This window comes from Galendromus occidentalis, unplaced genomic scaffold, assembly GCF_000255335.2.
Source record: "Galendromus occidentalis unplaced genomic scaffold, Mocc_1.1 scf7180000077476, whole genome shotgun sequence".
Classification (NCBI taxonomy): domain Eukaryota; kingdom Metazoa; phylum Arthropoda; class Arachnida; order Mesostigmata; family Phytoseiidae; genus Galendromus; species Galendromus occidentalis.
Window position 1 is genome coordinate 861439 of NW_003805464.1, and position 27243 is coordinate 888681.

The 27243-nt window shown below is 51.3% G+C and overlaps 4 protein-coding genes across 4 annotated transcripts; 2 read left to right on the forward strand and 2 right to left on the reverse strand.

Annotated features, from left to right (window-relative positions):
• Positions 1-2263: 2263 nt before the first annotated feature.
• Positions 2264-5304, reverse strand: LOC108864469 (uncharacterized). The gene is made up of 2 exons (XM_018640193.1): positions 5153-5304; positions 2264-3218 (listed from the first exon to the last, which is right to left on the reverse strand). Exons 1-2 carry the CDS (start codon positions 5302-5304, stop codon positions 2264-2266), a joined length of 1107 nt encoding a protein of 368 aa, XP_018495709.1.
• Positions 5305-8217: 2913 nt separating this feature from the next.
• On the forward strand, positions 8218-8976 carry LOC108864470 (uncharacterized). The gene has a single exon (XM_018640194.1). It carries the CDS (start codon positions 8218-8220, stop codon positions 8974-8976), a length of 759 nt encoding a protein of 252 aa, XP_018495710.1.
• A 1-nt stretch (position 8977) lies between these two features.
• On the forward strand, positions 8978-9628 carry LOC108864471 (uncharacterized). Its single transcript, XM_018640195.1, has one exon. The coding sequence runs from the start codon at positions 8978-8980 to the stop codon at positions 9626-9628; it is 651 nt and encodes a 216-aa protein (XP_018495711.1).
• Positions 9629-20092: 10464 nt separating this feature from the next.
• On the reverse strand, positions 20093-22783 carry LOC100908657 (fatty acyl-CoA reductase 1). The gene is made up of 7 exons (XM_003744989.2): positions 22572-22783; positions 22297-22458; positions 22084-22191; positions 21744-21914; positions 21350-21536; positions 20879-21110; positions 20093-20750 (listed from the first exon to the last, which is right to left on the reverse strand). Exons 1-7 carry the CDS (start codon positions 22641-22643, stop codon positions 20219-20221), a joined length of 1464 nt encoding a protein of 487 aa, XP_003745037.1. The 5' UTR covers positions 22644-22783; the 3' UTR covers positions 20093-20218.
• Between the last annotated feature and the right edge of the window lie 4460 nt (positions 22784-27243).

Consider the following 27243-nt stretch of genomic DNA (forward strand, 5'->3'; position numbering starts at 1 on the left):
TCAAGATGTGCCGATTGATCTAAGCATTAGCGAGCGGGGCATCTAAGATATTCGAACAGCGCCGAATCGCCCTACTCGAGTCCACGCGCAGGAGCTTCGCTTTTCGTGGGCTGAGCTTGACGCGGGGAGGATTTCGCCGAGCGAGTCTATCGAGAAAATTAAGTTCAGGGCCAGACGTGGTGAGACTTTCGGCGCCTTATCCCACCTGCACTGTATGATTCTGACCGGAAATCGTACGCTTCGCTGTAATCTTCCAGGCGCTGCTCCCGGCAGTTCACCTGTCCCTCCCACGTCCGGTTCATAGATCGATCAAGATCAAGAATTGCCGCAACATCCCGCGTGATCGCATGCAGAGAGGAGAGCTCCCTGCGAGAAGGAGACATCGTTCCCGAAATTGGAAAACTATGTGGAGCCGTGTCACTCAAGTCCGTCTTTCCGGCACACACAGTTTCATTAGATCACGGACGAACTTTCGTATTCAGGACTGCACAGCATTCGCTGCTCCGCAGGCGTTAGATCTAGGACCCCGTCACCAGGATCTGTCCAGCTAGGGGGAATGATGCCTTCGAGGGCCTTCTGAGGTATTTTATTGATATAATCGGGATGTTGGGCGGAAATCAGCCTGTTATTTGATCTAGGAATGTCCTCATCGATAGCCAATCATGTTCATCATTTTATCATTTGCGGCCTCGTTTTTCGAGCTTGCCTGTTGTATCTCGAATGGAGAACTCGACCGACCCAGAGGTTTATCTCTTGCATTTTGAGGAAGGTAGGAGCGATCCATTTGTTACCGTCCGCCACTGATTCAGATGGAAAACAACCTAAACTTATGTTTCACTGGGTGTGGACACGGGGGAATTTTATTCGAAAAAATTCAGAGCTTGGCAGAGACGACCGAGAATCGTCTCTGAAGCTGTCACTGACTCACTAAACTCAGACTGGAGGCGCGGTTGGAGACAACCGCGCATCAGCCCCCCTTTCCCGTGACCCCCCTCTCTCTCTCGGGCCCCGGAGATCTTACGCTTCACGACAGATAGGGTATTATACATACATATCAAATAGGTCTAGACGCGCGTAAATATGTAAATATCTAAACTTCACCGAACCCGGCTCGTGACACTCCCCGCCGAATTGGCCGTGAACCAATTCGGGAGAATATCCATCTCTGGAGCACTCGTCTGTCTGTCATAGAACATCGGTTCTCTCGAAATTCACCCTCGCGCAAGTTGGCTAGGGAAATCGAAACTTCCTGAGCCCGCCATCTTCCTTTCCGAGGCCTTCGTCTCAAGGGCTGACGTGCTACAGAAATCATCTTCGTAACAACGGTCTCTCGCCAGTCCCGAACGGGCTCTCGGTCGGATTCCCGAGGCTCGAGTTCTCCCCGCCGTCCGCGATTCTCCTTACCGTTCCCGAGTCTTGCTCGAGGGCTACGGCGCGGCCCGTCGACCCGTCCGAGAACTCCTGGAAGTCGTTCAACCCGGAAAACCTTTCATAACTCGCCTTTCGGGTGTTATATATCTTTTCGTTTGCGGCGAGAACGGTGTTTGAGAGACCTCAGCGGGTTGGTCCTCTATCGTCTGCTGCGGACGACCTGGCGACGGCTGCCGTTTTCCGAACGCTCCCCCTTCTTCGAAGAGTCGAGTCGTCTCCGAATGGTTGGAGAACATCCTGAATATGCTCCTACTTACTCGTGGGGTCCGTTTGCTGAGCTGATCGCTCATCATCGAGCTGAAGACGTGGAAGAGAGCGCTGAAGACGCAAGTGTGGATGAGGACGAGCCCCCGACGACCGCCGATAACGATCGCGAGGAAGAAGATGACGTTTCCGTGCCCGGTCCCTCGAGTTCCGCTCGAGCGATCGCTGAAGACGACGATTTCTCCGGTCCGCCTCCCCGCCATTGTCGCGTGAGGACTCGTTAATGTTCACGAGTTTTGATTCCTCGATATATGCGTGATGGTCGTAGCGGCCGTAAGAGCCGTGGTCTGAAGGATTTCATGAAACGACAATTCAGCGAATTGTCGTGGGCTGTTGACCGTGATGTCAAAATCGATATCAGCAAGTGTGGGGAATCCGACGATGAGGTCGAAGTAAAGATCGCGGAAGCCAGCGACTCGTCTCTGAGTTGGAGCGACGACGACAACTATGGTGACGACGACAATGATGGCTCCAGCCGAGTTCCGATCTGTAAGTTTAAGGACCGACATCACCTAGCATTGTTATATCTATGGTGGGTAGATATATGTACATGGGTATGGAGAAATCCTTAATAAAGCGGGTCGGGATTCTCTATATCCGGTGGATACAACAGCTGGATTTGTCTGACCAGAGTTAGACCACGACCGGTGAGAATGGTGCATGAGCGTTTCCTGGAGTCTGGTTCCTTCCCTCCGCGCATCTCCAGAATTCGAACTAGCGGCCAGTAATCGCGGGACGTCTTTTCCTCTTTGAGGATGCAGATCTCGCCCGTCTGTAGCGATCTTCGATTCACCGGTTTTCTGCTATGCGCTGAACGAAGGAATGCCAGGTATTCCGTTTGGAATCTCCTCCAGAAATCGGTCAGGACACTTTGTTGGAAGTTCCACCGCTTCGAGAAAACCACCGCTCCGATATCCGCTTTGTTCTTTGATCTGTCCGACATTTCCGGGAAAAATGTGGTTCCTTCATATCCGAAGAGTAGGGATAGCGCCTTGATATCGCTTGGATTCGTAGACTTTGGAGTTAGAGGTCTCTGATTGATCATCGATTCAACTCCACATAAGATCACCTCCAAGTCCCTAAAATATGACTTAGATTTGCCGATGACTCTGTGGAGACATCGCTTAGTCGCTCCGACCATCCTCTCCCAGAAGCCGCCAACCCAGGGAGCTGCCGGTGTTTTGAAGGTCCAGGTAACGCGAGAATTCCTCGGCCAGCCTGCTAAGTCCCCATCGGCAATGTGTTTATACACAAGTCTGATCTCTTTATCCGTCCGTCTGAACGAGGCTCCATTGTCCGAGACGAAGTGTTGGGCCGTCGGTCTTCTGGCCAGGAACTTTTGTAGTGCTCTGAGCACCTCGTACGTGGACAAATTTTTGGTCAGTTCGAGGTGGCATGCTCGCGGGACTGCGCATGTGAACAACATGATATACGATTTCTCTTCCTGGCCGAGATCCGACCGGCAGTAGAAGGGTCGCGCGAAGTCCGCTCCGCAAAAGTGGAATGGTGGGGTTCGCTCAACTCTGAATGAGGGCAGAGGGGGGCTATGTCCTCCTCGAATGTTACCGCCCGCCACTGATTCAGATGGAAAACAACCTAAACTTATGTTTCATTGGGTGCGGACACGGGGACATTTTATTCGAGTAATTCAGAGCTTGTTCAGAGACGACCGTGAATCGTCTCTGAAGCTGTCACTGACTCACTAAACCCTGACTGGATGCGCGATTGGAGACAACCGCGCATCAGCCTCCCTTTCCCGTGACCCCTCTCCCTCTCGGGCCTCGGGGATCTTACGCTTCACGACAGATAGGGTATTATACATACATATCAAATAGGTCTTTACGCGCGTAAATAAGTAAATATCTAAACTTCACCGAACCCGGTTCGTGACACTCCCCGCCGAATTGGCCGTGAACCAATTCGGGAGAATATCCATCTCTGGAGCACTCGTCTGTCTGTCATAGAACATCGGTTCTCTCGAATTTCACCCTCGCACAAGTTGGCTAGGGAAATCGAAACTTCCTGAGCCCGCCATCTTCCTTTTCGGGGCCCTCGTCTCAAGCGCTGACGTGCAAGAGAAATCATCTTCGTAACAATGGTCTCTCGCCAGTCCCGAACGGACTCTCGGTCCGATTCCCGAGGCTCGAGTTTTCCCCGCCGTCCGCGATTCTCCTAACCGTTCCCGAGTCACGCTCGAGGACTACGACAGTCGTCCTCGATTCGGATGCCTTCTTCGAAAATCATCAATTCATGATCAGTTTCTCCAGCTCTAGCGAAGCTCACCACCTCCAGCACTAGCTATTTCGCGCTTCTCCCCGCCGCTGAAACGGCGGAGACTCATACAGACACTCTCTCCGATGTTCGTCTGCACCGACCTAACTGACGGTCTGTGATGCTGTTCTAAACGGGAGTTCCTGATTGGTGGGCGGCTCTTAGTAGTTTCGATATCCGTCACACTACTTCCGTTGCATTTGTCTACTCCGTGCAGTGCCCCTATATATGTGCGACCTAGGCCGCAGTCCTACGTCAAGTGCGACCTAGGACGAAGTCCTTCGGTAAGTGCTACCTAGGACGCAGTCCTACGTCAAGTACGACCTGGGACGCAGTCCCACGTCAACATGCGAGCAAGCATGTTTTTTGTTATCACTGGATATGTCTCCGCCGAGGAATCGACCGAGCGCAGAAAACTTGCGGGCAAAGAGGGAGGACACCCAAGAGTCTTGTCTCCCAGAAGGGAAGTCTGATATTCGTGGGCGTATTTGCCGTAATCGGGGCTAGAGCCCGAATCGCGAATACGTGGCTCCCCGACGAAGAAGACACCGCGAAAGAATTCTCCGAACGCCTCGTATATGTGGCGAAAGAAGCGCGTGTGATTGGCTCAATTTTCGCATGTTCAAGCTTGTGTTCGCTGGGATGCGTAGAAGTGCCGTGGAGATACCTCCGAAGCGGCTTGCGGTCTGGGGAAACCCTGGAAAATATAGAAGCAGAGGAGTGAATTTCGACGACTAATTCAACGAATTCAATGCTTCGTGTTGAGGTTTAGATGGAAACTGAAAACCACTAATCCCCGTCCCGTACTAGGACTATGACTCATGCCAACCCCACGGGGCCATGTACCCGTGACAGTAGAATAATACGTGAGTCACCGGGGTTGCAACTTGTAACCCGATTTTACGGCTCTAGCATGATACCCCTCGGGTGGCACGAGACTGGGTTTGCACCCCACATGCTAGGTACATCCAATAGCAGACTGGGACGCTTCTTATGATAGAGCAAGGTAGCCTTATCCTATGTATGTACGGATCAGGACAATAAAGGAGGAGCTTAGACTCCTGCCTAGGTATAGATCTAAGATTTCAAATGAATTCACCGTGGTATCCCCCTCTCGGGAGATTGCATCTCTGTGTATTCCTGAACGGGGTGGGTAAAACCTCGTCGCCCGATCGAAAAAGCTAACTGTTTGTTCGAGGGTTTCATGAGAGGTGCGTTGCGTTCGCGTCCAGCCCAAGTGCTCTCGAGGTAATTTATAGAAGCAGTCAGGATGTAATTGTTTTCCTTGACGAATTTCGACTGCAGGAGGGTGTTGAAGACGGCCAAAACGTCGCTCATCGGTACGAAGGATAGAGCCGGAAACATACGAACGTTCAAGGCGAAGTCCAAATCTGCTGTGTATCTCCGTCGAAGATCGGCGTCCCTTTGGATCTTTCGCAATAAGCATTAATGGAAATGGAACAAGCAGCCCGATATTTCCGCTCCAGGGAAAGCTCTTTCCAAATCTTTTATCATGCCGATCTCGAAGTCGACATGGACTCGCCGCGGAAGGGAGCCGCCCACTGCGCTCGCGACCACACCCAGAAGTCGAAGGCAGGTCGTCGAAGTATTCGAGGGCAGCAGACAATACATGACTGGTACCGACTTCTTTTTGGGCAGTCTTACGTCAAGTGTATACGGCTGATCGAAGAGCTTCGGGCACACATATAATGTACCGTCGACGAACGAACTCATCGTATTTCTTGAGGAGGTTCAAGTTCTCAGGTGTCGCAAAGGCAAGAATCCGGACAACGTCAGTCTCGCCTGGTTCGTAGAATAGAAAATTCTCCCCTTTTTCTGTCACCCATAAGGAGAGAGTATTTGTAATGAGTTCCTAGGTGGGATCCCGAAGAGACGGAGGTACGGGGCAATGGCGTTCCCAGTTCCTTTTGGAGCCTGGTGTCTGACCGGACTTCACAAATGCATCGAGGAATAATTTTCCAACAAGAAATATCGGCTGGCCGCTGGAATCGAACCCAGGACCTCCAACACTATGGTGGCCCCACCATGGAGCGCCACGGCATGCGTCGCACGCGCTACCCACTCGGCGGACACGCGGAATAAACTGCCATCTGAGAATCGAAGTAAAGTATTCACAACCCTTCACCTGAGTCTCTCCGGTAACCGTATATCCTCTCCACGCACGGGATTGCATAACATTCGTCTGACCACCGTGAGACCGTGATCGGTAGACTCTTTGTCGCAGAAGCTCAGTGCTCGGCATTCCGTCCATGACCGCCTTCGAAGTGATGGCTTTCAAGTTTTCCGAGATCAGGGCCATGGGTCTCTACCACGATTCTCGCTGAGCATTTTCGTGCAATTGATTCAAGTTCCGGCGAACATGGATGTTCTCAGGGTCGGGCATATGGCTGTGCTCGGATTTGGCCTAGAATAGAAGCGATCCTTCGTTTAGGAGCGAAGTGAGGATTCTCCGGTCGGAGCTTAGGTCTGAAACACTTTCGACGATCGAGTCGTTTTCGGTCTTGACCGTGCAATGCCGGTGAGTTCTCTCACTGATAGTACGATCTTTGCGATAAACATACCCTCCATCACACAGAAGGGGCTTCCCGCGAATGGATTTTACGAAACTCAGAGGCATCACTATGGTTATAGTTCAGGCAAGATCCAAGACTAGTTGTCAGCAATGGAATTCTAAGGGGCAGGTGCCAGATCCCCACGGGGCCATGTACCCGTCACAGTAGAATAATACGTGAGTCACCGGGGTTGCAACTTGCAACCCGATTTTACGGCTCTAGCATGATACCCTTCGGGTGGCACGAGATTGGGTTTGCACTCCACATGCGAGGTACATCCAATAGCAGACTGGGACGCTACTTATGATAGAGCAAGGTAGCCTTATCATGATCCTTATGATGAGCCTTATTATGATGAGTGCACAGCTTCGTTGTCTTCGATCGTTGACGAAGAATATGAATGCAGGATCAATTCTCATGGGTGCTTGTGGCGGTAGATTCGAAGCGATAATGATCTTTGGAAGAGATACTCGGAATTCGCCTGAGGAAATCGAACGGTGTCGACACTCGGTGTCGACTGTCTCCATGGTCCCGCAGATTGATCCGGCACTTGAAGCCAAATAAGTCAGAGTTCCGCGTGAATAATCAGAGTATCTTGGCTGTCCTCAAAAATAAATTATTGCGAGAACTCGAGGCTTGGACGTGAATGCCGCGCGGATCTAATGAGACTCGAGGAACAGAAGAGCCACAATGCTGTTGGATGGAGAGGTACGAGTAGAGAATTTAGTCGAAGCGGGGAGTGCTCGGCTTTTCACGTCAAGGAAGAGGAGCCCGCTTCACTTGATCCCCTGGTCACTGTCTCTCCCCTTGTCTCTGGAATAACCGATTCAATCGCGCTTCAACTCTATTCTCTACTCGCGCTCTATTTCTATTCCGCGCTCGATATCTATTCCGCGCGTTTTTTCTATCCTGCGCTCTTATTGTACTCCACGCTCTCATCCTACTTCGCGCTCAAATTCTACTCGCGCTAAGATTAAGACTGCGCTCACATTGATCTCGCGCACAGATGAGCGCCGCGTTCAGATCAGTGCCACGCTCCCGGAGCGCCCCATTCGGGCGCAGCCGTTTGGCCGCGGCTGTTTGGTCGCAGGCCCGTTTGGCCGCAGGTCCGTTTGGCCGCAGGTCCGTTTGGCCGCGGATCTGTTTGGCCGCGAGCCGATTCGCCGCGAGCCGTCAGGCCGCAGATCGTTTGGCTGCGAGCCGTCAGGCCGCGAATCTCTCAGGTCACGAAATTTTCTGCTGATTCCCTGTACATATATTGATGTACAGAACCCTCTGGGGTACTGCGGAGCGTAATACGCTAGACTCTTGGGATATGACAGCGGCGGTGACGATAGATATTCACTTTTTGTTAGGAGGTAGGGAGTAGTCATTGGAGGAAAAACGACTCCGATCTCCGTGAAACTATGTGATTCTCAGGCCCCGCGCTGTTCGATGTGCTATAGGCTGATCGTTGCGGTCCCCAAGGTCTGAATGTGCTTCAAGTGTGGAGCGTCACGGATCTCTTGAAGTAAATGTGCATGCGAAAGCGGCGGTAACAGGGGACCCCTCTAAGGCGATTCGCGATCGATTCGAGCAGGTCTTGTGGTCCGGAAGGATCATCGCTTCGGATATGTATTCCCTACCAAGCTTGGTCAAATCTAATCGCGGCCGGGATAAATTGTGTCATGATGGCCATATGTATGTGTTCGATAGATCGAGTTCTGATCAAACATTGCAGTTCTGGCGTTGTCAGTTCAGAAAGAGTTGCAAGGTCCGCCTGCATAGACTCATCGCCACGGGTGAAGTCGTCGATGTGTCCGGTACTCACAGTGATCCTTCAGATGCGGCCAGCGTGGAGATTGCGAGCAGGCGGACGGCCTTGAAACGCCGTGCTGAAGAAACTCAGGAGTCACCGTCGCAAGTAATCAACCATATTCAGAGTGGAGCGTCGCAAGCAGTGCAAATGGAATTCCCCTCCAATCGGGTCCCCGCGAAAGTGGTGAACCGGGTCCGTAAGGCCTGCTCCAGCGCGCCGGCATTGCCCGCCCATCGCAGCCTTATAGTTGTTCCAGACGAGTACGCAGTCTACGAGCCGACCCCGAACTCATCGGAACGTTTCCTGCTTGGGGATTCTGGTATAGGCGACGACGGAAGAATTCTTATCTTCGGACGCGAATTAGCTGCCACTTATATCGGACTGGTTGAGAAAATTTACGTAGACGGAACTTTCAGCCTTGCCCCGAAGCTTTTCCAACAGGTCTTCGCAGTCCTGGCAGAGGGCTCTGGCTTTGTAGTTCCAGTGTGCTATGCACTCTTGCCCAATAAAAGTCAGGCGACGTGCACACGCATGATCCAGCTCCTCAAAGAGCAGTGGCCTCACTTCAGTCCGAGCCAAGTTTCGCTTGACTTCGAGCTGGGTCTCGTGCGCATTCAGAACGGTTTTCCCGGATGCTGAGATGGACGGTTGCCTGTTTCATCTGGTCAAGAACATGAAGGCGAAACTCTCGGACCTCGGGCTGCTCCGGCGTTACAAGCAGGACGCTGAATTCGCCTTGCTCGCCCGAATGATTCCGGCCCTTGCATTCATCCCGCCGCCGCATATCGATGACGCTATCAGCGAACTGGCGCCTGAGTTGCCCGAAGAACTGATGCCGGTGCTAAATTACTTCGAAGGCAACTACGTTGGGCGTTGGCGATTGGCTGTTGGTCGAGAAGTAGTTCGCGCTCCGGCTCGCTCTCCGATCTCCATGTGGTCCGTGTACCAACGTACACTCGACGGCGAAGCTCGGACCAATAACTACGCTGAAGCCGCGCACCAGCGCTTACAGGGCGAGTTTGTAGTTGACCATCCGAGCCTCTGGAAGTTCATCGATGGAATACGGAAGGTCCAACAGAGCCGAGATGTCACCTATGCTAGGTTTGTCGCGGGCCACGAGCCAGAAGCCAAACGCAGCAAATACGTCGCTGCCGACGACAGAATCCTCAAGATTGTCAGAGAATTCGGTCAGAGGCCGACGACTTACTTGCGCGGGCTTGCTCGGAACTTCAGGGTGGAGGCGTCGAACGGCGTGTCGCAAGCTGCTCCTGAGACTCCTCCTCCGGAATAATCAGAAAGGAGAATCCTGTTTCCGAATCTCAAATATGTGTATATGTGTATAAATCACCCTCGTAACTCGTAACCCAAAGGTTGACCCTCACAGTCTTGGATAAGATGGTCATTCCGAAGGCTCATAGAATAAATTAGATGCGGAGATGACGGGTCGAATTTCGGCCCAATGTCAGTTACTACATTTGTGAAGAAAGTGCCTTTCTTCATGTGAGACAGCTGTCAAGCTTGCACTCGAAAATGCCTCACGGGAATTGGCAGAAAATTTCGTGACTTGAGAGATCCGCGACCAATCGGCTCGCGGCCAAACGGGTCTGCGGCCAAACGGCTCGCGGCGAATCGGCTCGCGGCCAAACGGACCTGCGGCCAAACGGCTCGCGGCAAAACGGACCTGCGGCCAAACAGCCGCGGCCAAACGGCTGCGGCCAAAGGGGGTGCACCGCCACGCTCCATTCCTATTCCGCGCTTTCATGCCGCTCCGTGCTCGAGTGCTCGCTGCGCTCAAATTCATACCGCGCCGATCTGCGACGTGACCGTTTGCTGGAAGCTTGACCGGAATGGAGCGGTCCCTTCCCCCATTTTTCAATCCTGATTTTCGCCGCATTGGATCTTGCGTGGATGGTGACGGATCACGCATGGATCGCGGCGGATCACGCATGGATCGCGGCGGATGAAGTCGGCGGTCACGGAATCATTTTGATTTTGGGTGATCCTAGTGCCTGAAACGTGGACGACTGCTACCTCACTAATCTCAATTAGAACGGTTCGAAAAGCCTCCCGGACGTCCGAGAGTCTTGAGCGATCGAGATCAAAGATACATCGCAAAAGACTCTGTTTCGACGAAGAGCTGCATTTCAATCAAGAGAGCTTCAGCCGTAGACCACCCGATATCAAACCCCAGAGTTCAGAGATTCAAAGCTCAGAGGATAGAGCAGAATATGAGTCAAAAAGCTTCTCCGCGGAGAAACGGGCACCCAGTATGGGTTGCAGCTGTCTCCAATCGAGTCCCCAAGAGATCACCGACTAAAGACAGTCCAGATTGATGAGTTTTAAAAAAGTATTGCATTTGTGCAGTCGCACAACGTTGATGACACCCCGAACATTGAGCTAGCCGGCGCCCGGGCCCAAATTCAATTAGTGAGCCGCGGAATCGCTCGGCGGTGTCATAACCGCTGCATGAGATGCTCGCACGCCGTTGGCAACGTGATTCGATCCATCGCTGATACAATGTCCCTCGATAAATTTAGTGACCTCGGGAGTAATGTAGGTGAATTTCCTTTCCCGCCACGAGTCTGTACCCGCAGTTATCTTATCATTCAAACCGAGCACCGGAGTTCTGAGCAGGCTCGGATAAAGTCTCTTCCCTGGGGTCCTCATGGTCAAGTTTGACGTTAGAGCATTCCTGGCCATGACACGCGATATTCTGTGCGATTCAGAATTTCATAAGCTGCGAATCGTGAACCCCGGGATTCCTGGACAAATGAACTCGATATGTTCATTTGACTCGCTAGGAAAGTTACAGACATTTGATTACCTGCGAGTGATGATCCCTCTAGGGAAGAGACCGAGAGTCTAAAATCTGCGACCCGAAATAAGCCGACGCACAGTGGGGCCAAATCGAATTTTAGGTGGACAAAAGTCCATGGAAATCGATGCCGGAATTTCGATCGGTTATGGGTTTGAAAATGTTCGTAAGACTCTGAAAGTCGCGGGGTAACCATGATTACCGCATTTTCCGCATCCCCCAGCCGCCCCGGCACCTGCGAGAATAAAATTGTATTTTTTTTTACGACAATTCTCATGAATTTCTCCCCCCAATCGGTGATGCTCGGAAATGAGCATACTTCGTGCCCTCGCATTTCGGGAAAATATTTTCTGCGCTCAGTTCCCGTCCTGATCTCGCATTCCCACATGATTCCGGTCAAGTCAGCCGGTTCTGGACTTGCTGGGAAGACGTTCCCCCGCGACTTTCAGAGTCTTACAAACATTTTCAAACCCATAACCGATCAAAATTCCGGGATCGGTTTCCATGGACGTTTGTCCACCTAAAATTCGATTCGGCCCCACTGTGCGCCGGGCCGACCGCGTCTTGAGCAATATGGGACGGAGCCGAATAGTTTCCCTTCTGGACTGAAGCCTAATCGAGTGGGTATCGGGGGCGTTTCTTGTGAATAATGTTTGCAATTTGACAGTCACTATGTTAAGGTTCGAGCAATCTGTCTGAGGAGACGCTTAGCCCTCCTCCTAGTTTCCTTTGTGACGATCAGCTCTGCGAGAGAAGGAGGAGCGTGTCAGTTCGGAGACGCTATGCAGAACTTCAAGTGTTTCTGCCGTTCACCCACGCTCATCGCTCAGTACATAACCTGTGATACGGACGAGTAGAATTCGGACACGCTTCGCGTCTTCGCCGAAGCATTCCCGGATTTCGGTTATATTGTGAGTTTGACACACAATGATAGGACGATGGCTCCTCTGAGCTGAAGTTTATGACCAAAGTCAACCCGAGAGTCAGAGGTGGAAGGCTTACCATGCACCTGATAGGAGACAAACGAGATGCTATTCGTTAAGATAATTACTGCACCGATGAATGGCAATTTGTTGCGTTCACTTGATTCCATCGACTAAGCCGCCACGAACCTTGCTAGGATATAGAGCTCGGCGGCCATCTAGAATGGGAAGATTTTCACCACGATATGAATGTGAGTTTTCCCTTCCGTGGAGGCATTTGAATCTTCGAGATCTGAATCCGAGTCTGTTAATTCTAGCTCTCGAATTCGCAGAACTCGACGCCGGAGAGGGATAATCCTTTCTCCGCTCTCTGCGACATGGGAATATCATCTCTCATCCTGAACCGCGTCGCCTACTAGGGCGCGCCCCCCGAATGCCGATTCGTATTTTTTTTCTCAAAGAGGTGACTCTGGAAGCTCCGGCATTCATATCGAGGCTGGCTATCTTCCTGTACGCCATCGTCCCCCACAGCGATCTCTGAGTCACAAAGAAAATGATTTATAACACCTATTGCCGTGTTTGGGGTTATTTTCAAAAATCTGTCCATTTCTATTCGCGATCAGAACGAGCGTTCCGAAGATCTACATCTCAGATCAGAGTGGACTCAGTGGGCTTGGAAAGCATCCGAGCATCCATCGATTAAGCAATTTACAATCGGTGAGGCTGTCTTCGAAGGTACGTGTGATATCTCGGTTTTCATCATTTGACTCATCGGAGCTCTACCTTTAAGGGTTCCTTCAGGTCCTTCTCCATCAAAACCGAGGAAGGTTCCACTTTGGTTCAGACTTCGAGTATTGGGGACCGCCGGTGCGGAGCTTGAGGGATTATCCACTAGAGCAGCACGGAGTCTCTGTCTCGAGTGTTTCGCCGCATGAAGGACCGTGCAAGTTGTCGATAGTCTATCGTGTTTTTCTCGAGTCGTGGACCTGACTCCGGTCTCTTCGGTTGGGCGGCAGAGGTGCTCTCGAGCTTCGGGAGAAGCGCTTGAACCTCACGTGAGCTCTGAGGGAATGCCTTGTCGAATTCGAAACCAATAAATTCTCGGGATGACTTTCACGCAGAGCCGATTTCCGGGGCATGGAGAACTTGAAGTCACTAACAGTATCCCGTACTGATCTGCGAACGACGGAATTGAACAACTTGCCAAGCTCGCTCAAAATCAACGTCGAGTAAGTTAATTTCGACAAGAGTGGAGAGGACAACCAACCCTGATTTCTGGGCAAGAGTGCCGCAGCTGGAGTTCCTCGGTCTTGAAGGAAATCACATCCAATATTTTCCGCAGGATCTCACGTCGACGATTTACCGCCCCGCTGTGAATCTCGATGGTGGGGGGAACTTCGCTCGATCAATTCGGATACCGTGCAGATCCGTGATAGTTTCCGACGCCCAACAGTGGCATGCAACTCTTCCAATGACCTGCCGCTCCATTTCAGGTAATCCAGACGACTGCGGGGAATTGACATGGCTCACTCAGAGAACGAATCACGCGGGCCGAGAAGTATGTTTACTACACTTCTTGTGACGGCGGGAGACGGCCAATAATGACATTCGGAAGACATCAGTGAAGTCAGGGAAGCGCGTGTTCAATGTCCCCAGATCTTACTCACGAATATTGCAAGATCATTTCACTTGAACTTCTGCTTAGTGTCATCATTTTCGATAGAAATCTGATCCTTTCTCTCATTCTCGTGAAGGAATATCTCCTACGCAATCTCGCTTGCCAATTCGGAGTTATGCAGAACCAGAGTTCAATCTGTGAAAGAAGATTTTCGGCCCGGGTAGCCTCTTGGTTCTTCATTTCGGCTAGTTAGGATTAGCATTCCAGTGCATCGAGGAGGTCACTGCCGCGATTCGGATGGCACCCAGTATTCCCGACCCGCCGAGCGCCAGCAGGGGCTGCGCCTGAGACCTTCCGGCTTCGGGAAGCGCACGGTTCAGGACTCTTAACCGCGCATCCATTGTCATCAAACGGCTCAAAGAGCTGGCGATCATCCGACAGATCAAAGCCTCCAATGAGGGGCTAAGGGCACACAGCCGAGAAGGACATCCGAAGCAGAGAGAGGCCCTGATGAGTCCCTTCCGGGTAGGAATTCCTGCCAGGAATCGCGGCATGGCTCATTCGGCTTTCGCGCCATTTGTGTTGGGCAAACGATGGCACAAAGGGGCCGGTTTGGCGGCACCCTACGAGTCGCGATTTTCTTACGCCGACGACGCTATAAGCATCAGGCAAACATACCGTATCTTGCGGAAGACTTCTCTTTTGAGAGACTTTCGCACTCATTTGTCCGATTGAATTCTCGAGAGAATTCGAGAATCTATGGGGATTTTTCTGCTTCCATGATGCGACCCGTCGGACGGCTCGTCTGACAATTAGTCACCGATAGCGACCGTTTTTTGGGAATATCCGACTGAATTCCGTATTTCTACAGAGACATAAAACGGTTCTTCATCTTCCACCTCGCAGGGGGCCACCTAGCATCTTGCGCGAGGTAATCCAGCAGTGCCCGCAAGCAAGCGTCGTTCTTGCCGCTCAGCGAATCGCAGTACTTGATTTTCCGGTTCCGAACGTCAATTATCGCCATGCACCAGTGGCACTGACGATGGACCGGAACAAGCAAGATATCGAAAGTGAAGATATCTACATTTCGAGTCCATTCCTGGACATTGCAGTAACCTTTTTCATAGCACAGCAAAAAAAAGGTATTGAAAGCATATACATTCGGGAGACCTACATTTTTCCTGCTCCGGCTGACAATCAGATTTGAGTACGTGTGGACAATAGTATATACAGTAGTATATAGTAGTAGTAGGAGTGGTTGCTGCCGCGGCTATCTGGAGTGCGTCGACAAGCAGACAGAAAACGATCTGGGTCTAAATGGTTGGAGGGTTAGGTTAAATGGTTAAATGGTTGGAGCGCTCGACGCGGCCCTCGTGTTCAGACCTCAGACTTCTCATTCTGCCACAACGATATTGTTGTATTCTGAGCAGCTGACAAGGCTGAGGTTTCGCTTTGGCACCGTCGTCGAATTCGTCGCAACCGATGATGTCTGCAAGAAAAATCGACTTCTAAGATCGCGGGATCGCCCGCCACCCCAGAAGAATCATGAGAGAGCTCTTATGGTCGAGCGAATCGAATACGCGCCATGCCTCAAGAGATCACCAGGGGTGTATACAGGACTTTTCTGAAGGGGCCAGCAATGTGTTTGAGGGGCCACAATGAAGATGATAATGATGATGATCCCCAAAGAGCTACAAGTACGGAGGCGATGTTTTGGGAGGAGGAAGCACGGCCTCCTCGCCCCCCTTATATATGCTGGTGGAGACGATGATGCTCCGGAGCAGAGGGAGCCGAGAAGTGGGCAAGGCTTTCGACGCCGGTCATTCCACAGCTCTCCCTGATCCGATACAACTCTGCCGCGGTATGGAACTTTGAAACTAGGGGCACCAGACCTTGTCGCTTCGCGGACTCCGGAGCATCTTGTAGAAGCCTGGACTGAGTTCACGTGATCGACGGTGTTCAGACGTGGGATCTGTCTAATCCGTCCGGCTTCGATGATCGAAGGGGAAAGTCTCGTCTGCGAAGGCTCAGATTCCACACAAAGGATTCCCGCGATTCCGCGATTGGAATCATTCTTATTGCATTCAAACTTTTCTGAGCAGATGAAATCACAATGATAGGAAGAAATTCCGTATGAACATGCCGATCGAAGACGTCAGCTTGATCTTCGCTCCTTTGCCAGCAAGCTCAGTCTGATCCGGAGCAACAGGGAGGACCATTCTTTTCTTTGCAGGGATACACAGAGTCGGGTATCAGCTTCCTCCTCCAATGCTTCTCTCAGAAAAAACGCTCATCACGTTAACGGAACAGTTATCCAAGCGAGAATTATAGATGCTGTCCACAAAAAGATGCACGAGACCAGAGCTGTTGACAAGGATTGCACGGCTTATAAACAGAAGTGAAGTATTACGGCATGAGATGAATATTAATGCCATATCACGTCTGAATCAATGAGGGAATGTTAGACGATAATTCCTCAAGCCTCATGCGTGATTGCTACTTGGTGGATCTCTGCCCATTAGGATAGTCGAGACAAACATTTCTCAGAATGATGGATCAGACCGGCTGTATGATTTCTTGTTATTTCGGAGTACCTGGTGGCGGGTAGCGAGGACTATTTGAACCCTCACAAGCTCACCGACCGCGATAATGGGAGCAGGATCGTTCTCCACTATCAACTTTACCTCGATAGAAAATAATTTCCTGTTCCTCCTCATTGAACTCGTACGGCCGGTGCCGAACTTCTTGGGGATACCTCACTGGGCCGAAGTCCAAATCACCGAGATCCACCACTGTCGACTTCACGTTGGAGACGTGATGATGATCTCTGATCGGCCTCTGAACGGCCGCGACTGGTCCGACGGGCATCGAGCCAAGCATTAATACACCAGGGCGACGAGAACCACATGAGCCATCCCTCCAATAGCTTGTCGATCTCGTTGTTCTTGCTCTCGCGAACCAAGCTCGTGGCGATGCGGAAAATGGAATGGCACGACGGATGAAGATGGCCTATGACCAGGCCCGACGAGAGGGGGAATATTAATGACCTCTTGCCCCGGGCCCAGAGTTTCCGGAAGGGCCCCTAGCTCAGGCTTTAGTCGAATAATTTTGTCTGCGTCCTAAATTCTTCCCCATCCCAAAAGATGCATGGAAATGCAAAGGGAACTGCTGCTCTTACCAATTCGTTCTATCACTTCTCTGGTGACGGATCACAGACCATAATCGAGAGGGGCCCAGGTCAGAACTTGCCCCCGGGCACAGAATTTCTCTCTGCGGCCCTGCCTATGACGGCGATGGTTGAGAGACATCTTATATGAATGATGATGGCCGCGTCAGCCGCACTTTCCCGGCCCGAAACCGTAGACTGTACACCGCTTCCCCGCATCCTCGGCCAAGAGGACCCGGCGAAGGATCTCGGTCGATAATAATCGAGGTGCTCCGTTCCATGGTGCGGAAGCGAAATATCCCCAGCATGCTGTTGAGCGTTGAGCATCGCTGAAGCTCACATGAATCACACTCTTCCCGGAATCGGGAATGAAGACGGTTCCTGCTATTATCCATGCTCGATGAGCCTCGTTGTCATGGATATTCCAACGGATACATCAATAAGGGGCATTCATCATTTGTTCATCATTTGTTCGGGCGAGACGAAGACGATTCAGTGCAGCTCAGCCTGCGCGGGGAAGGGGAGGGACGCTCTCCGAGTGGGGAACCCTTCGAACGGGCATCTAATCAACGGCCATGCCTCCGAATTCGAATGGACGAGGCTCCAAGATTTGAAGCCTTCCCTTACATGGCTCAATCGGGGATCGACGGTCAGGACGCATAGGAATCGAACTTCACTGGTGGTTCATAGATTTTCATCTAAGTGCACATTTTGTTTTTTCTGATAACGAAATTTTGAATCCTCTCTCGGATCGGGCTCTCGAGCAGAAATGATGCCAGACATTCTTAAGAGCAATGTCGCTCTGTTTACGCTCTCTATCGTTTTCATCTCCTGTGCACGGCGTTTGCGATTGCGTGGGCGGGGTTCTGAGAACAGCTCCTCGTATTTGAGTGCTCTGGCTGCTGCGGTAGCATTCCTTCTTTTGCAGTTCGATCGGAATTTCCTATCCACTCAAGTAATCACCAGGCTCAAAGGGGGAGACGTCACTCCTGAGTATGTATAGCTCGGGACTCCGAGGAGCTATTTTGCATTTGTGTCGCTCGTATCCCCTGAATATGAGTTGAGGAATAATCAACAGTACGCCGATGCCGGCATATATGGTCGTTTATGACTACATTCCCGGAGTATGCCTAGGGGACACGTTCCCGGCCGCGATAGAGCGGCGAGACGCTGGAGGAAAGGAAGAGAAATGCCTAGAATCTGTGAAGAGGCTGCCTTTCCGGTGAGCGAATTCCGCCGATGTCTCGAGCCATTCCACAAACGATGAGACACTAGGAGCAGCTATCGCTGGAGACGACCGTAAATTCTTCCAGCTGGGGCCTCCGCGGACTTTGGGGTTTCCGTCCTTATAGACCAACCACCGAAGAGGGGAAAAAACGACTGCATGAGGATGTGATGGCAAGCGACGATGATCTAGAGAGCAAATGTGAGTCGTCTCGATCTTGATCTCCCATCAGTCGCAAGAGAGCTGCCGAGAATTTCGAAACCTGTGATCGGGATACATCATGCGATTCCAGGGCTGTCCGAGGAATTTGATGATATCAGAGACTACGTGGAAATGGTCAAACCCACGCTGACGGAGAGCGAAAGATCCCGACCCGTGTCAATTATCTACCAGTACAAGGAACATTGCATCGATTTCCCACCGTCAGTTTCTCGCGAAATCCTCGAAGTTCGTTCCGTACTATTCCCTCAAACGAGCCGGATTTCGATGCGTCGGAGTTTCGTGAAGCATTCCTTCCATCCTCAGGAGCGACAACATGAGTTTTTACAATTATTGGGACAGACTGAAATTCTTTGCCAGCCGAGCTCAACCGCCTCTGAGTGGTGAGCGCCCTTGGTTCGCATTTTATCGCTCCGATATCAAAAGACGAAGTAACGAGTCAAAGAAATGTTTTCCCACCCTCGCCTGTTATGTAATGATCTTCGCAGCTTTCACGAGGTCTTTAAGAGTCAGGACATCGAATGAGATTCCGCGCCGAGCGGTGACCATCAAGGAACATTTTTCGCTGCATGGAGGGGATATTTTGCTGCTGTGTCAGAAGAAAATGCCGGGTCAAGAGGTAGACGTCGGTGCACCGAAGGTGTTGACAGGGATCGGATTTTGCTACACTGATGAAATTCGCGGTGGGAGACCGGTGCCCGCTCCCTGTGTGCAGTGAGCTGCTTTCTTCGATTCATAAGCGATCGATAACCGATAGGAGGAACTGGAGCTCTGTATTCGAGCAACGACTCAGACTATTCATTGAGGACCAGATTAGCCTTAGAACCTCACTCAGGCACCGAATCTTGCTTCCACAGGGTGAAGAAGAGTATTTGCGGTAGCCATCTGATGTTCGTTGAACATCTGAGCGAAGACGAGGAGGAAGATGACGTGGGAGCTAGCGTCGGCTGAAATCGCTTCCAGGCCCGACGAAAGAATCTTGATTCCTTGAACGAAGTGGTGAAAGTAAATGCAATATTTTCAAAACGTCCAAATGACTCGAGAGGATGGTTCGAAGCTCGCAAGGTTCATAACGATTGTTGTAAATGACCTCGGCTTTAATGAACATGCTCGGTGCGATGGTGGTGGTGCTTGTTGTTGTCGTCGTCGGGGATTTCCCTTAGCGATGGATAATTTTGGCTCCTTCCTTGGGGGGAGTCATGGGGCAGAAGTCGTCGTCGTTGCTACTGCTGCTCCTGTTGTCGCCGACAAACTTGAGTCCATCGCGGTCGTCGTCGTGGCATCTCGGTTGTCGGCGGGCCGGTCGGTGTGGTCGGGCTTCGAACTCTTCGACAACCGTGGTCCGCTCTCCCGGTCAACGGGAGGCATTCCTGAAGTTTCCCGGACATTCATAACATTTTCCGGAACGCTCCAGAGAATCGACCTTCTCTGATGGCTCGGAGCTGTATCCCCCACTTCATCGGGGATGATGTCCGATCAACATTATTTTTTCGAGTCACCAATCTTCAGCACCGCGGCACTGCATTGGATTGCTGCCCCGCGATCGTGGATCAGGGGGAAGCTGTGCAAGATTCTGCGGGCTCTGCTCGTGTTCGAGAAAGAATACAGCGTCTCTCGAGAGATAATGAGGCGAGCGACGCGATGTATGAGGAGCGCAAGGATGATCGATGACCCAGAAAATGTTTATTCATGTAGTGCTCACTCGTCTGGCGGATGGAGGTCTTGAAGCAATAGGAGATTCTGAAGCTCCGTCACACACCGCGGGGTCCGATATCGGGCTAGCAATATACTGTCATCCTGAATTCTCAAAACATATATGTGTCGAGGCATTCCTCAGACCAACCGAATCGAATGACGTCACATATCTATGTCGCAGATTCGCGAAAAGCCTCCTAGAAGGTACACCGAAGTCAGCTCATAGGAGCATTGTGCAACACGCCTTCCACGCGCCCCACGTCAAGAGTACATTTCCGCATATATCATAAGCATGTTTGATGTACTTGAGCCGTCTCACGTGAGCTCTGGCTTGCTCTAGATTCGAAGAGTCTTCTTTGAGTAGATATCGCCGGATTCCGCTGCAATAGGTATGCACATACGATGGCCAATCTATGGTACGCACATCGAAATTGAATTCATCTTTGTCGCTCTTGTGTAGACCCGCGAAAAGATTCTGGGTATTCGTGTTGTCGAAAACCCATTCGTTCGTCGCGAAAAATTCCAGGAGGTCCATCGACGCCGAGAGTCTTTGGTAGAGTTTCGCTGCCATTGGTTTCTTCCGAGCCAATCGCAGCGCAGCATCGACCACCTGGGCCGGAACGTAGTGTTGGAGGAAGAGACGTATTTTGTGCAGTCCTTTATGTGTGGTAATTCTCGGCTGCGGGTAGCGAACGATGGACATTGAGGGAAATCGATGCGGGAAATCGACCGATTCCTCCATGAATTTCCGCCTGAAAAATGGTTGAGATGTATCAGGCATGTTTGAGATGTTCCGGGCATGTTCTCCGGCTACCGAAATTCAGAAGGGGGGGGGGGATCCCGGAACTGAGAACTATTTTCAGCGCCTACGTAATCTCACCATTTTATCGGGTTTTGAGAGCCCGAGGTGCAGTTGTAGATCTTGAAACCGTCTTTCGAATGCTTGGCAGCTGCGAGGATCGTGTTCGCCACGAAATCCACGGGAATCAAATCGGCAACGCAGTCAAGTTGACTATATAGAGTTGTGAGAGCTCCGGTGCCGAGTGCGATGAGCAGACCGTTGGGACCATTGTAGTTATCCACCCAACCTGGCAAGGGCTCTAAGGCGGCTCCTGGAATTTCGGAGTAATTTCAAGGGCCTTCCACCAAGTTAGAGATCCGTCTCCCGAATAACTCGGCGCAAAGAATGGCTCTGACCCTTCGCCCGCGCCAGCGAGTCTTAGTCGTGAGACCAGGACGATTCCGGAGACCACTCGGATCAGCTTCGATTTATTTTCGGCGATGTAGAGTGGGGAATTATTGAGAGATATCTTCGTTCGAGTCCACGCTCTGTCACAGACAATGTACTAACCGGTGATGATCGACGGTCTGACGATCGCGATCGGTAAGCAAGAAGAGTATTGCTCGACAAGAATTTCGGCCATCGCTTTCGTGAAAGTGTAGGTGTTCGGCCTATCCTCCAGAATCTTCGGAGTTAGATGCTCCATGAGTTTCTCTGACATCCATTCACTCATTGACAGCAGGTTAACTGGGTCGAACTTGTCGGGAAGGAATAAATAATTCGCAATTAATAGGAGTTGATTTGTGCAGGGCCCGGATATATAAATACATTTGTATCTATGGGATTTGGGCGTAGGCGGCATCGCGAAGGTCTTGGTCAGCTTCGATTGCACGTTTGAGTGTTGAGCCACGACAACTCTGCTGAATAAATCATCTCGATCCGATTTTCGAGGGCCGCTCCATACCTCGCACTTGTAGATCTCTTCTCTCACTTTCTTGAGCTGACAATTCGAGTAGGCCGTTGAAACGTGGACGAAGGAATGTAAATGTTTCATCGTTTTCGCCAGCTCGAGCATCTTATATGTTGCCTTGAGATTGATGTCGATACTGTTGATAAGCGGTTCAGAAAAACGGACCTGTCGAGAGAGATTGGTATATTGTATATAATTGCTGGAACTCGTCGGAGCTTGGTACAACACTTTCTTCCGTGAAGCATCCTTGGTCCGGACAGACACGCTATGATGGAGCTTTGCATGATGCTAATAATTGAAACATGAGCTGAACGGAGGTTCCGGGATTACCAACCGAAGCTGCTGAGTGAATTACGACGTCGATTGTGTTCTGGAGCATTTCCAGATCGCCATCGTCAGGTATAATCCTGTGTTCCAAGAGGTCGCCCGTGACCAGCTTAACCTGTTATGAACATAAATGAAAGTGGTCATGCAATCGCGAGTAGAGAGCGACATCTTCCGGGAATATTCGGGGCTCAAGACCCTCGTCAGGATGGGTCATGCTAACCTTGGCGAAGCTCTCGGGACTACAGCTTCGGAGGTCATCGAAAAGCTGCGTGGCGAGAATCCCCTCGATACGTTGCTGACTACTAACTCCTCTCTTCTCGCGAAGTAGGACATAAACGGCCCCCACGTCCGGGCACGATCTTAGTATTTTCTCCATCAGAACCTGGGGACAGATGGATTGGAAACCTTACGCCCTGCGAGCAGGGAAGGGTGTAAATCGATCCGACTCCACTTTCGCAGAGCACAGACAGCCGGATCCATCGAAACTCTACGTACCTTGCCGAGGAAACCGGAAATGCCAGTGATGAAGACATTCTTCCCGGAGAAGAACTGTGGAATCGTGGTCATTCTGTACGATCTTCCACACGATATTCCTAGCTCACTTGTATCTTCCGCAACGATACCGCAAACGGCACACTCTGATCTTCCCTGCACTGCTTGATACTAGGCCTCCTCGAAGGGACTGGAGAGCGAGTGATTTCAACCCTGAGAAGAGGTTCGAACGGGGCTTGACCTCGCCAGTTCGAAACCCAATCAGAAGACGCGCTTTTCGATTCCCCGGAGCCCCTCTTTCGCGACAGGCGGCGATGCACGTTCGGAAAAACGCGGTGATCATCTATCCATTCCAACGAATCATCCGAGCGGATCACCCTTGCTCCAGGCGACTCCTCCATGGGGTGAGATCACCCGGCCGATTAGTCCGAGCGCGAAGCCCTAGGAGTACCAGTCGACCTAGAGCTCCTAGAGAGTCACCGACAAGCGCTCTCAAACATCGATCGGCTCTGAGGGTGATGCTGCAGGGTGATTTCTGCAGGGTGATGATCAGAATTCTCAAGAACAACAAGTCGTCCCGCTGATTGTTGTGTAGACAACAGGATCGACTCATCTTCTAAAACGGAGTCATGCGTCGATAATCGAAGCCGATCTCTAATTTCTCAGGACGGTGATGGTACCCAAAAGGCGGCCGACAACAATCGAAGCAGAGATAGCTGGGATTCAGAGCTCTTTCGCTCTCCTGATCACGACACAAGGGTTCGATGCTAACATGAATCAATATCATCCTTGATCGCCATCGGATGCTTATATATTGTAAATCGCGAAAGATCAGCCTTCATCAGCGCTTCATGGCAACAGCCCCGCCGAGAAGCTATCCAGCAGCGGATCCGAGCCGGGAGCCGAATCGCCGCCTCCTTTTCGATTCGTGGACCATGCTCGATGGCATCCTAGCGAGAAATCGGCCGGGAAATATTCCCGGGTTTGTCTCGAGAGACGAAGATTATGCGAAGGAGCGTCGTGGGCCGCCTAGAATCTCTTCCCTTATGCCAGGAAAGCTCGCTCCAAAGATGGACCCGCAAGGTGAGACTAAGCTTTGTCGAGGTTCAAAGCGTAGTGACGCAGGGTGCTGCAAGTGAGCGTCGGACACCCAAGTGTCCGCACTGTGAAGCGGATAAGACAATCTCGAGGAAACGGGTCCGCTCGAGTTGGGGTCAGTTTCCAGAGTCCGAAGCCCCTAAGACCATAAATCGACGAGCTTCATTTATTTCGTGAGAACCCCCGTTTAGGACCCCGTATTCTGAGGCAAATGTGTTCGCCGAGAACATATCCTCTTCAAGCAGGATGAATTGTCATCGATTCTGAATTCTATCCTTCGTGTTCCCCGAGTCGTCTGCCAGAATGCTGATACAGGTGATTCGCTGCCGATCCCGAAAGTTCGATCTGAGAGTGGCCCAGAGTCCGTCTGTGCGGCCGCCACGAAGATCTTTCGCGAACCTTCCGGTCGAGTCGGAAGCTCATGTGTGGGTCCATGCGGCTTAACATAGCGATTCCGCGGGCGGGATGCTCTCTTCGGCGATGCGATCGACGAAAATGCCGTTCCCTGCGAGGGAATCGTTCTGGGGGTTGCCGTATGCTTCTCGGATTAACCATACCAAAACTTCGGAACTCCACCTAGGGAATTGCCATTCTTCTTGGGTGCCAAACTAGAGAACGCCGCACTCTGAAAAGGGCCGCCAGGGGCGGATTCCTCCTGCCCTCCTCTTCACGCTACTGTTACAGTCGCAGTCATTCCAGAATCTGTGAGTCTCCGAAGATGCGCTTGTTCCAGCGGCTGTCGAGCCCGGTGTCCCCGCCTTCTCAATGAGCCGGATCAGAAGTGAGAGGACGATCGGCCTGGAGTTTTCTTCATTCTTCAATCACAAAGCACGCTCGTACCCCAATGCTCCTATCCATTCAGGCTGGTATCTCCGAGTACAGATCTATCGTCAGAAGTCTCAACGATATTCGGAGCTATTGGACCTTCGCGGGATTTCGAGCTACGACGACTACCCAGGCGGCCTGTCCAATGCCTGCATTCAACGCTCATGGGAGTCGACATCACCTCTCCCATCAACACCGCAAGCAATCGTATATGCACAGGAGCGGAATCTGAAAGAAACCTCCGATGACGCAGTTCATAGTAGATGTTCTATTTGGAGGGCATGCCTGTCGGTTTCTCCCGTCCACCAACGAGGACATTAGGTCACTCATCCTGGTATACTATATCATCATATCAATAAAAGAAGCACATTTATCATACTCAGTCACACAAACGAGCCGGAAGAGAGGTCCCGCACTCTTCGAGACTCGCTTCCTCGAATTCCTGATCTCAAGAGTGCCCGCTCACTAGAGGCCACCCGTCTTTTTCTTCTATCCTCGAAAACCTACCCGCTCAATTGAGGCTACCCGAAAACTAGAGACGGACCGTCTCTTATAATAGTATGTGCGGTATGTCTATACCGCAATGCTCAAAGTCGAATCAAAGTCAAGTTATGAGTGAACCGTTCGCAGTTGGATGAGCGAAGGCCATCCGAGGGGAGGATGGAGGTCAAAATGCTCTGCGAGATGTTCGATGGCGAGAAAAGTATCCGGTAGAGCCGCTTGTCTCGCTTTCATTCGAAAGTGCTTGTTTCGACTTCGAGTCACCTGAGGATCCCCTCGACAGCATCCAGACGCTCACAGGCTCATAGCTCGACGAAGCACGGCGCTTCGGGGAACTCTCAACTTACAAGGGGAGTGCACACGGTGATCATGGCCGATCGAGCTGAAATTTTGGTCATAGGATCCTCTACCCGAGAGTAGTTCAAAACTAAAATATTAGCTGCGTATGGCCACTTTAAGGCCTTCAAAAAAATCGTCAAAAATGGGACCCTTCAGCATTGAGCCTATGGAAATCTGGAAGAATTTTACGTTGCAGGTGTTGTTAAGGGTTCGATTTCAAAACTAGTGGAAGGGTTACCCCGATCGCGCTCAAATTTTCAGCAGAGATCATTAAGATCATTGACTTTGTGAGAATTTTCACGTCGTTGCCCTGAGACACTTCGTTGTTTCTTCCCCTACATTTCCTACGAATCCAAGGATGTCGGCTAGACAAATCGAGACGAAGATCGCTGACGCTAGCCTGCCGTCTTACGACAAAGCGGAGGAGATCGACGATATCGAAGATTCAAAATTTCAAGACGAAGACTACGTTGCTGTGTATGAAGACTTCGGCGACGAGAGGGACTTCTGCTCGTACGAGTATGTTTGCCGCGTTCTAGAATACGCAGAGAAGCATCCAACTCATACATTCAAGACCATACGGATGAAGTTCAGGAAAGTGAAACATCCGTGCTATATTAGTCGCTTCCGTGAGTATCACGCCGAGTGCGGAACATGGAGGGTACGACTCAAGCAGGTTGCCCAGTACACAAAAGAAACTTTCGATCTCGCGCGGGCGAATTCGCTTCCCGTTCATGATGACGACATTCGAAGATGGGCCCTGCACAGGGCGCAGGAGTTGAAGCTGACAAGATTTTCCGCTTCACATCGGTGGATTCAAAATTTCAAGAGATGCTATCGGATGTCGTCGAGGAGGATCAACAAATCGAAGCCGTGACGATGCTGTACGAATGCAATCCCTTGTATACAATCAATTCCAACATTCGGAATTCCGCAGCATGTGGCTGTGTGGGTGGCGAGAAGGCGGCTTCGACGTGCCGTCAATACCTTTCCCGAAACTCGCGGACATGCTCTTCTGCACCGGCCCGGCCTGCGCTGTATGCCACGCTTTACCATTCATCAAGTGTATTCACTGCAAGGTGACTGTCTGTGTCAAATGTTTCTTCGTTGATTATTATCATATCCATTGAGAATTTCATTGAAGCTTCCATAGGCTCAATGCTGAAGAGTCCCATTTTTGACGATTTTTCTGGAGGCCTTAAAGTGACCATACGCAGCTAATATGTCAGTTTTGAACTACTCTCGGGTAGAGGATCCTATGACCAAAATTTCAGCTCGATCGGCCATGATCATGTTCTGCACTCCCCTTGTTAGAGCGAGCCGAGAAACCCCGAGAGTATGCGAGAGGATGCGTGCTTCTGGAATCCAGGGTGCCCTCTCCTTTTCTCAAGCTCGGAAGCGTTGGCGCCTCACTGTGAGAAATAAGTCCGAATATGTTCGCATCGAAGACCCACTGGACTACTACCGCTCCATTCGAAGACGATCTGACAGATCTCCGCAGGCAGAGCTCCGGGGAAGTTCGTATCCGTGACGTTTATGTATTCGCCTGAAGTTACAAGCACCGGCCGCCATGAGATTCAATCCGGTATTCGTTCTACTCTTGGTCCCCTCGTGCCATTCCATGGCTGACGCAAAAAGATCGCCAGCTGGAGCGGAGCCTCGTACTTGGCTCTACGAAGACAGTCAAGTGTATTTTACCATGATGGTCTACTTCCCGTTCATCACGAATTCTGCTTCATTCTCCTACAACCTCCCCGCCAGGAACAGGCATACCAGCATCGAAGACAGGGCGAGATCAATCGACGAGGAATACGTCAGATCCGGTAGTGTCGAGGAATCCGATGGGCCTGCCGAATCCGCGTCGGAGGATCCTGACGACTCGCCCCAGGGATCGTCCGCAGACTCAGGGACT